The sequence below is a fragment of the Perca fluviatilis genome, chromosome 22 (assembly GCF_010015445.1).
Source record: "Perca fluviatilis chromosome 22, GENO_Pfluv_1.0, whole genome shotgun sequence".
Lineage (NCBI taxonomy): Eukaryota > Metazoa > Chordata > Actinopteri > Perciformes > Percidae > Perca > Perca fluviatilis.
The window spans coordinates 15,202,665-15,213,857 of NC_053133.1; the positions used below are offsets into that span (position 1 = coordinate 15,202,665).

The 11,193-nt window shown below is 41.1% G+C and overlaps 2 protein-coding genes across 10 annotated transcripts in view; one reads left to right on the forward strand and one right to left on the reverse strand.

Annotated features, from left to right (window-relative positions):
* LOC120552109 (solute carrier organic anion transporter family member 5A1) overlaps nt 1–5,985 on the forward strand; it is a 43,766-nt gene extending 37,781 nt beyond the window's left edge. The window contains exon 10 of the mRNA XM_039789820.1: nt 2,662–5,985. Coding sequence (XP_039645754.1) covers nt 2,662–3,119 — 458 coding nt within the window. The 3' untranslated portion in view covers nt 3,120–5,985. The remainder of the gene's footprint in view (nt 1–2,661) is intronic.
* A 71-nt stretch (nt 5,986–6,056) lies between these two features.
* sulf1 (sulfatase 1) overlaps nt 6,057–11,193 on the reverse strand; it is a 92,326-nt gene continuing 87,189 nt past the window's right edge. For 8 of the 9 annotated variants that reach the window (XM_039789814.1, XM_039789816.1, XM_039789818.1 and 5 more), the window contains one exon: nt 6,057–8,341. In XM_039789814.1, coding sequence (XP_039645748.1) covers nt 7,401–8,341 — 941 coding nt within the window. In that variant the 3' untranslated portion in view covers nt 6,057–7,400. Of the gene's footprint in view, nt 8,342–10,320; nt 10,355–11,193 lie in introns of all 9 variants that reach the window. The other variant, XM_039789819.1, reaches the window with a different exon arrangement.

Sequence of the window (11,193 nt, forward strand, 5' to 3'; positions counted from 1 at the left end):
AAGTCAACTGGCAGCCACATCCGGCCCACCAAAGCTTTTAGTCTGGCCCGCAGAATAATCATGAATTCACAAAATGTAAAAAGAAAAAATTGCGTTCTGTTATTTATCATTTCAAGCATTTAGAGCAAAAACCCAGCCCCCTGTATTTACATCTCTATTCACATGCCGGGATTCTGTACAGCGATGCCCGAGCTCCACACATACAGCTGAGCCGAGATGTGTGTGCGTTAAAACACGCAGCACCTGACTCGGAACGATACAGAGAGGATAACCAACGGCCGCTGGGGCTCACGCTAGTCTCTTTTCTGTAAATAGGCTACAATTAAACCTTTGTGAGTTAAAAGTCAATACTTATCAATGCACTCACCTGTATAGACCGGCATAAACATGTAGAAAGCGATATTTCAATCTGCTCTGTCTGCTCGGTACACTCTTGTCCACCGCGCTGTTTTACGCAAACACAGCTCTACTCTGCAAATAGCGAATTTTTAAAAACAAGCTAAAACAAAAGCTGTCAGTTTTTAGTCTAACTGTTTATCTTAGTTTGCCGGGAATCTGGAAATTTGGACAAATTCTTGTAAACCTCACTGCTGGCTGAACAAACCGATAGATTGTCCGCTCTCCGATAGAGCGGACAATCTATGGAGGTAATATAAGACCAAAACAGATACATCTGGCTTCTTAATATGCACGTGAATGATGCAATTGTTATGTTCGAGTTCTTCATTCTTGATAATGATGATGCTGGTTGTATTATTTTGCAACATCATCTTTCATTGCAAATGAGGCATACATGACGAGTGCATAGCCTGCTTATTTGTCCATTCATCATTAAAGCTGGGCTTTTCCACGTCAACTTTTCACTTCAGCCTCTTTAACAGTGACATGTTTACCTGACAACAGCCTTTCTTTCTGCAAGCATTTTCCACCAATCAGGACGCTGCATGCTACAACAATGTTTCCATAATCACAGACTTTAACCATCACTCCTCAGTGAACTGCCTCCTAGTCTGAGATCTTTTTCTAGTTAAAGAGCCAGTTATCATTATGGAGTTTCCATGTTTTGTAGGAGTTTGCTCACACTAATACATGTAAAAAATAAAAAAATAGCATTAATTCAGTAAGAAAGTAAAAATTTAGAATAGGCGTATTATGTATAAATTCATTTTATTTTCTTTATTTGAAAGTCCGTCCCCCTTAGAAAAAATCTGGCCCTTGGAAAAATGTAGTTGATGACCCCTGTACTATACTATGACTTAACAGGACTTTTTTCGACATACTATACTATGACTTTTTATGACCTTTTTTGGACATACCATTCTATGTCTTTTTTGGACACACTATACTATGAATTTATGACTTTTTTGACATACTATTCTATGATTGGTTTTTTTTATATACCATTTCAGTATTTTTTTTCGACATGCTATACTTTAAAAAAGAAAAAGTAAATACGAAAAAGTCATATTATAATATGTCGAAAAAAGTCATAGTATAGTACGTTGATAAAATTCATAGTATGGTACGTTTAATAAAAGTCATAGTATGTCAAAAAATTCATGAAGTCCTAGTATAGTATGTCAAAAAAAGTCATAATATAGTATGCCAAAAAGTCACAGTATAGTATGTTGAAAAAAGTGATAGAATGTTGTTAAAATTCCTAGTAACTCATGTCAAAAAATTACGAAAGTCATAGTATAGTATGTTTAAAAAATCCTATTATAGCACGTCGAAAGAAATCACAAAAAAGTCATAGTATAGTATGTTGACATAAGTCATAGTATAGAATGTTGAAAAAAGTCAGTATAGTATGAGGAAAAATATCACAAGTCAGTGTACTATGTCAAAAAAACATAAAAGTCATAGTATAGTATGTTGAAAAATAAAAAAAATCATAGTAAACCAAAGTTCAGTCATAAAAATATTTAAAAAAGTCATACTACGTATGCTGAAACAAATCCTAAAAGTCATAGTATAGTATGTAGAAAAAGTTACTCCTTTTTTGGTGTTTGTGGACACTGTGCTAGAAAAGCGCTGATTCAACACAACAAATCTTTTGATATTTGAGGCCATAGGTGGATTCATTATTTAGAAAGGTGTTTCTAATATTCTACAAGTTTTTTTAATATTCAAGTCTACTTCCATTGACTTGCATGAGGGGATCAGGCCTGCTTCTGATCTGCATGAAATGGTGCCACCAACTGGTAGAATGACGGTTTTACAATACAGTGTATCTACATTCAAGTGCTGTATCCAATTCCATTACATACTAATTGTATACACAGTATGGACTATATACAACTTGTCATAATTTAGTGTTTCAATCAAAGCGACTAAAGACTGTAAACTTCACAAACGGCGCTTTTAAAAATGTAGATTTATAACTGTTTTCCAGGGATTTTCCCATTTGCTTTGTGTATTGTATTGTGATGCAATAGTGTACTTCAACACCACACCAAAAAATCCTTAGTATGTGTATCGACTTTTTGGGGTACACTTGAAGCCCCTGAAAATGTGCTTTCAAATTAGTATAACAAACTAATGTTATGCATTTGTATATATTGGCTGGAAATTAATATGTAGTTTGGAATTGGGACACAGTGACAATCTTGTTTACCAGATTCTAAGTTTATTCATCACAACATCTCTCTTCTCCCTCAGCCTACATCCCCACGCCCATCTACTTTGGTGCTGTGATTGACACCACCTGCATGCTGTGGCAGCAGGACTGCGGCGTGCACGGCTCCTGCTGGGAGTACGACGTCACCTCATTCCGCTTCGTCTACTTCGGCCTGGCCGCCAGCCTCAAGTTCGTCGGCTTCGTCTTCATCTTCCTCACCTGGTACTCGATCAAGCACAAGGAAGATCGAGCCGAGCGCTGGCGCCAGCACCTGCCTCCGCTGGGCACCGTCAGTGAGCTTATCTGCCACGCCGGAGGCCACAAAAGCCACGCACGCACCCGCTCCTGCCCCGTGTTCATCCCACCTCGGGCCGACCCGCCCGCCGCCCTGCTGCTCAACCGCGGACACAGCAGCCTCAGCTGCCCTGGCAACGCCCTCAAAGCAATAACCCCGCCCATCCTCTTGCCTAATCACCACAGAGGCTCCGCCCATGTCTGAGAGCACGCCATCCTCCCTCTGGCCTCCATTGTGACATGTGCCTTCCTGTTTGTGTTTCTACGCCACACAGTGTCTGCTTTACATCAGTCAGACACCAGGCAGGGCTCCACAGCTGCTGTGGGACTGACAGGCAGGGACATGGGTGCGCCCACCATATTTAAAGGGCTGCTAATTGTTGTTTATAATAACAGGAAACTGACAGATGTTCTTTTGATTCTGAGCACATCATCCGCTGCAGCCACACACATCATCCACACAGGTCAGACCTCCACTTGAAGGTTCAGACATCTCATGGTGCTACTGTTAAAGGGCAGGGCATTAAAACTCTGTACAGACAGATGAGTCCTCATCAACACGGCCTCTAAAGCACAACTGACATACCTGTACTATGCAAGATCCTATGTACAGCCCCCTCTCTACTCTACATCTATACCTCTCTCTTCTTCCCCGCCTAATTCATATGTTGTTGTCGGCTCATTCATAATCCCACTTTCCCTTACAGTCCGAGCTGTGAACATATCAGCAACCTCTTATTTGAGCCATTCCACCTGTTCTCCTGCCCGGTGTAGTTTGGATCTTCATAATTGACCTTTTTCCTTTTTTAATCCTGTTTCTCCTCTTTTGTTTTTTTTTTCTTTTTTTTTGTAACAGTGCCTCTCAGGCTGTCTCGGCCAGTCCAATATACAAAGCTAGCTACCAGGATAAATGCTAGCTACCGAAAAGCCAGTCACTATCCTCTCAGTTGAGCGCAATATTCTGCTTTGTTGACCTCAGCTTCTGCGTTTGTGAACGGTTGTCCCCGAGCTTGAGCCTTTGCGCCCCATTGGACGAAGCTCGTCGCCTTTGCAAGGTAACCATGTAGCTTAAAGACGACAAACACCAATGGTACAGTGTTCTGTGAAATCTACATTTCATTACACATCACAGTAGTTTATTATCACAATGTGGCAAACAGGAATAAGACAAGTATCTTATCGTTGACCATGTGCTGAAGCTACTGTATGTCCAGAAGATGTGATTGTATTTTGTTTCTTGAACTGTGATGGAGTTTCTAAAGAGTGGCAAAACCGCAACACATTTGAACCACTTTTAAACACCACAACTTCAAAGTAAAATGATTTGTATTTAATCTATTGCAACAAATAACAAATGCAAGGATGCATCACTTTGGCTTCATATTGTAATGGCTTCTCCATTCTAATGGTCATCAGATGTACATAGTAGTTATCTAGTAGGCTAGGCTTTTAAGAAAGTAGTGCAGCAAGCATGTAAAAGCCCTTTTATCAGCAAGAGTAATCAGATGTTGATTATTCAGATCCTGGGTGTTTGGGGCCCTCTAGTGGACAGAGAGATGATTGAAGGCCAGTGAATGTTGCGGTTTGTCAGACCTACTGTACTATGAAATTCTTGGTTAAAAGGTTAATTATTAAACTTAATCACTGCACTGAATTTAGCACTTCATTTTCCAGAGATGTACCTTCTGCAAGTCATGTTAAAAAAATTGGTCTGCTAGTTTGGTGGTGAAGTTTACAACATTCAGTATAACCGATGCCATGTTTTACTAGAATCGTATAATTGTGGCTCATGGATTAACCTCCCTTTGAATAGGACAGGTAGTGTTTGCAGAGAAATGAAAGCGCTGGTATGGCCTTTGTGTAAAAAAAACAAACAAAAAACACAACCTTTGTTCAATATTGGAAATATTGGTACATGTTTTAAAAACCACATTTAATGAATTTGTTTTTTCTAAGGGGGAATATAAGTATAATAAAGTTAATGTATTTTATGTCCTGATCAGTTTGACTTCATTTTAGTTATTAAAAGTTTGAAAGGAAATGAGAATCTGAAGTGTGTGCAGTGAATCCATTTTAAAAGTTAACATTTTTTGGCCAAGATTTATGGTTTTCTGCCAGGTAAGGATTATCAAGTTGTAATGGTGGTAACTAATAGTATTATTGTGACTTAGTACCTCAAATGACATATTCATAAGTGATCATCGTGTAAATATTGACAAAGAATATAAAACTTATTGAGCTCACACATAGTTAGAAGCATATTTATGAACTAACCTATGATATTGTAGTTAAAACAACTTAAAAGCTACAAAAAATGGTGGATTTGTCTCGCGGTGCCTGAACAGTGTTCTTCACATGGGAAGGGTTGAGTTCATCATGTGGGGAGGGAGTTGGGTTATTGCAATGTACTACACAATTGAGTTAATTTAAACGCTGAAGTAATGCTACCCACAATGCCCTTCTCCCCATCTGTAATCGATCCTCTAGGGCTCAGTATTTAGCACAGCCTCGAGGAATACCAATGTACGATCACTGATCATGTGACTGGAAAGCCAAACGTGATCCTCGCTGAGTCATCTTACAATTAAGTATTTATTCTATTCACTTAATGTTACGGCTGCTTATGAAATTCTGTTCTGATAAAATACCAAATGTTGAGTAAAAATGTTTAAATCTGTTAAAATTCTCCTACTTACTGAACTTTGCATACGGTTTAGTTAGAACATTAGCATACAGGGAAGGGTAGAGAATCGTCCAGCAAGGCCACACTGATCATTAGACTGTAAATGCAGGGATGTCTGCCTGTACTGTACTGTACACCTACTACTTGGTATTACTGTAGTGTGTCCTGCTGTTCAAATGCCTGGGTTACTACTGACACAGACAACCTCAGGTTGACTGTAGCTTTGCTTCAACACATTATCCTGGACAGAACAGAAGCTGTATATTCTCAAAGTCTAACTCTTATTGCTTTTGTTTCTCAGGAGCAGAAGTCTATAATTGATGTTTGTGAACACATGGTTTGCAAATGCCTTGAATACTTGATATTTGTCATTAAAAAAAGAAACAAATCACCTTGGCTGATTGAATTATTGCTAATTTGTGTGTATAGAGACAAAACTTACAGCTGAAACATCACAGGGAAGGTTGAAAGGGTTTATTTTCTTAACAGCTTCATGGCTTTTCAAAAGCAGGAGATGTTCTAACAGTTGTACACACACACACTGTCAGAAAAGAACAGCATCAGGTTTTTGCAGCACCAGTTCCTAACCAGAAGATCCATCTCTGTTGTTCTTAACAGCAGAGATTAACTACAGGCAGAAAGGTTAAACATTGGAATACTTGGCTTTATGCAATGTCTGCAGAGTATTTTACAGAATATACTGTCCTAGATCAAACTAACAGTGGGCTGTCATATAACCAGTTGGAATAAAGTTACATTCGAAATGAATTGGCCACGTGCAACAAGATTTACATTTTACACCACGAGGAATTGGTGACATTTCCAAAAAAAAAAGTTACACAATGAACATGTTCTAACCCCGGTGATTGTGTAAGCATTTGCTTGTGATTAGTAAGGATAATTCTACATAAAATAAAATACTCTGTATAGTGACGAATGTGCAACTCTGCAAATTCAGAGCTGGTGCAGTGGTGCAACTAATCAGTGAATAGTAAGTAATGTGGCCGGATTATTCAGATGCTAAACTGTCCCATGATTGTCTAAACTTCCTGATAGTATTATGTCATATTGTGAGGTAGAAACAAATGCTAAAAATAGATTTTAAAAATTTAAAAACTTTTTAGTTATTTGCGAAACAGATGTGTATTTATGTTTATTCTGTAACTTTCTCAGAAGTGACAATAGTAGTCAGTAGAAATAATCATTTCATAAAATTGAATTTTACAAATGGAAACAAATGTCATATCCATCAACAGGGTCATCTACTGGAAAAGTTCAAAAGTGCATTTGGGGTCAAATTTAACTCTATCTATATAGTGAGTGGGCACTGTTCTGGTGAAGCGTCCTGTGACTGGGCAGGTTTAGGATTAATTCATGATTCCTTAAAGACTGGAGCGCACCTAAAGTTGACTAATGCTAACTATTCATTCAGATGTTGAAATGGTTTCACCACACACACTTGTTTTTTCATAAAAACGTATTAAAAACGTCAATGTGTTATGCATACAGAATTAATCATTTTTAATCCCAACACTTTTAGAGTTTAGCTGCATTAAGGCTTTTTCTTTTCTAAATATGTATTTGAAAAAAAAGTCATAACACTGTTTCCTAATAAATGTAGGCACCTGTAAAAAAATAAACAATAACTTTAATAACCATTGTACAACTCTGACTGACTGAGGCGGCATCATTCGCCATTGCTCTTGGCAGCTCATCTCCCAATCACTGTGTCTCTGTGTCTCTATGGTGGCCAGCAGCTCATTGGCTGGCTGGCTGGCTGACTGTCCAGCGCATACTTCTGCCTCAGAGGGTCTGATTGGAGGGTTGAGGCAGAGAACCGCTGCCCTCGTAGTCCAAGGTGAGGGGCAGCGCTGACTGAGGCAGCACTTTTAGTACCAACCTGACACTCTGTGGGGGGCTAGTCTGTGTGGTGGGGGGGCTTCCGGTGGTGCTGGCCTGCACCTTGGGCCTCATCGTCTGTGGGGAGAAAGGGAGGAAGCCCTGGGCCTGGAAAATGTCCTCCTCTTCTTCGAGGTCCAGGCCCAGGCCGAGACCCTGAGGGCTTGTTGCCTCTCCGTGGCCCAGGCCAGGCTCCAGCTGGGCCTGCAGGCTGTTGTGAGTATGCAGCAGGTTGTCGTGTCGAGTCTCCAGCTCTGTCAGTCCGTTCCCGCTAAACGTCTCTCCTTCTATCTCCTCCAGCTGCTGGGCCCACATGTCGCTCTGGAAGATAACTCTTCTTGGACCTGATGGTAAAACCGTCACCGGTGTTGCTGACATCACAGACACCCCATGTCTGTTTAGAAGCCTCTCAGGAAGGTCATTGACAACAGGTCCCAGTTTCCTTTCCAGTGTGGGCCTGGGTGTGGGAGGTGCTGATGGCGTTTTGCTGGGGGCGGGGGTGGTGAGGCGAGCCTCTGCGGCCAGGCCCGGCCAGACGTCGCTGGCTGAGGCCAACTCTTGTCCGCTGCCCTCTTCAAGGCCTCCGCCCCCGGCCCCGGAGCCCAGCTCTGGCAGGGTGGAGTCGTCAAGGGTTCGGTTGAATTTGTCTAAAACGTGTCGCAGTGCAAACATATCTACATCCTTCTGGAAGTTGACCCAGTTGTCGGGGCTGGGACTGTAGTCAGGCCTACATTCATAAAGGCTTTCGTTTATACTATACAGATCCTCCAGTCCCTGCCAGTTCACCTCCTCGTCTGTCAAGTTGGGTAGCTTAACCCTGTCGTCCGTCCCATATTGGCTGTGTGCTGGCAAACAGAAAGAAACAGAAGACTGTGAGGATCTGGAGTAGAAAAAAAGAGGGGGCTCTTTTCAAGTTTACTCAGACACCATGCAGTCATGCCCAGCCTCCGGCTCTCACTAAAGCAGCAAGCCCCATGGGGTGTAAGGCCCCAAGCAAGACACACACACACACACACACACACACACACACACACACACACACACACACACACACACACACACACACACACACACACACACACACACACACACACACACACACACACACACACACACACACACAGCATTAGATAAACTAGATAAATACAGTACTCACACTAAGCTCAAGCCATGAGTAGTGCAAACACATGCTGCCTTAGAAATTCACATTAGAAAGACAGACTGAAAAGAAAAGTATTAAATGGTCCATCATAAATGACTAACGCACTGAGCTGCACATAAAAAAAATGGAAATTGCACAGTTGATGATAGGCCTGCACTGGGTTGAAATGCAAAGTCAGGCAACCTGGAATAAAATAATTTAACAGCAAAGGAAAGAAAAAGATGATCAACAAAACAAGAAGATGCTTATGGTGAGAAAATGAGCTTGCTGCTGAATGGTGTATCCCCAGAAAAATAAAGGAATGCTGTGAGAAAAAAGTTGCAGAAAATTGCAGCAAAAGGCTGAATCAGAGTTGTGCTCAGTTTGATGTCTGTAAGTAAGAACTGAGGAAAAGAAGCATAAGTGCCACTGTAGGTTGGTTTTCCTTGTGAGATCTGCATTCTTGTAACAAGGCCTACTGCAGCTAGAGAATGGAGTTGGTTTTGACATATGCTCAGGGACTCACAGGAAGGAGAGGGTTGGTCTCCTCTTTGACCATGTTCGACGCTGCTGTTGCCTGGTAACCAGGTGCCAGAAACAGAGGTCAAAAGGGCAGAAGTCAGTGGGAGGACAGTGTCCACTCTACCACTACATGTAGCTAATGGCCATGAGTGAATATGACAGACATCTGAATGTCATGCTACACTGGAACACTAATGTGATGATGGCCGTTTTTTTCTGGGTGCGGCTGACATGGCATGGAGGGTGATATTAAAAGGAATAGTTCGACATTTTTGGGAAATTAGTTTTCTTTCTGAGACTGAGATGAGAAGATTGATACCACTCTCATATCTGTCCGTTTAGTACATGTATGAAGCTACAGCCAGGATTATCATTTAGATTTGAAGCAGAGGGAAACAGCTAGTCCGACTCTCCTGTAAAAATGCAAATTGTAAAGCTTTTGTACGGCCTGAAAAATCATGGTATTATATATTAATTAATTTGTGTTCAAGGTTCTAGCTAACCAGATGTTGACTAAAGCTTTGTATTTTATTTTAGCGTACAGACATGAGAGTGGTACTCATCTTCTGACTCTGCAAGAAAGCTAATAAGCTTATTGCCCAAAAGGTCTTCCTACCAGTACTCCTTTAAGCTCTCACGTAGAATGTGATGCATTAGGTGGGATGATACAATGTCATGCATTGTCATTCACATGCACTTGATGCTTGGGTGGGTCTGAAGTAGAAGCACACATATTCAGCACCTCACTATGTGACTTCTTAATTTTTATTCAGCCATGCTATGGTAAAAATACCTTAAAAGGATGAATTTGGAGTTTTTTAACATGGGCAACTGCTATAAATGTTGCACTCTCAAGCAGTGAAAAGCTGTGAAAATATGCAGCAGAGAATATGTTTATATATTCAAATAGCTGCAAACTGCCGTGACTCTGCAGGTAAATTGAAGACTGATTGCACAGAGATGACAACAAATGAAGCTGTGTAATGAGGGGGGAAAAAAAAAATCATCTGTTATGATTTGTTAGCGTGTCTCCAGCATGCAGCCACAGATTAAGCAACACCAACTCCATGGATGGATGGATGTATTAGTGGGAATGAGGCAATTCAGCCCATGCAAATGTTAAGAAAAAGCCACTGAAGAGAAACAAAAATTGGTGGATACCTGTGTGGCTCATAGCTTCCTCCATCTTTACCTCCTGATCGGAAAAATAAAAGCAATCGATTGTTAATGCTTTGATCCAGGGAGATACAGGAAGGGGGGGGGGGGGATAGATCATTCACACTGAAGATTTCTTCATGCACAGCTGCTACTCCCTATGGAGAAATGCAATTATTGGATGATCAGAATGAGGAAGGGAGTAATGAGAAGAAAAGATTTTGATTTGAATGGAGTAAAAACAGGGTGGAAAAGTTTGAAAGCTCATACGATTGGGCTGGATTGAGATTTTAGGATTGATCAGAACTGAGTGTTTTGTGAGGTGTAGAGTTCAACGGGGTTTCCCCTTCAAAGCAAACACAAACAAGGTTATCCAGTCAGGTGTTCACCATTGTTAAGACACACTCCGCAAATAGATGCAAGTATCGGCTAGATCCATTTCACCAGATAGTTACATTTTAATAATGTATTCCTCCAACACAAACATCACTTGATGTAACCACAACAGCAATTTCATTGGTTCAGGGAGCTGGCATCAAACCTGAGCAACGGCAGCCAGTACAAGTAAGAGATTCTAGGCTGCTATGTGACATGTGTTGGCATGGTTTTGACAAGTCTGCCATGCCAGCACTGAAACACAATCAGTTTTCTCAGAGAAGCTTGGCTGCTCCAGTGCTCCACTCTCCAGCTGGTAATTACAGACATTAAGTTTTTATCCTCAGGACATAAACAACGCAGCCAGTTCACGCCACACACGAACGCTACAGCTTGGCGTTACAGGCTTCGGTCATGATGGCATTGCTTATTAACCACCTCTGTCGCTGGGATGTCTGCTCAGTAAGGATGCTTGGACCATGAGGTGGTAGTAAAAAAATATAT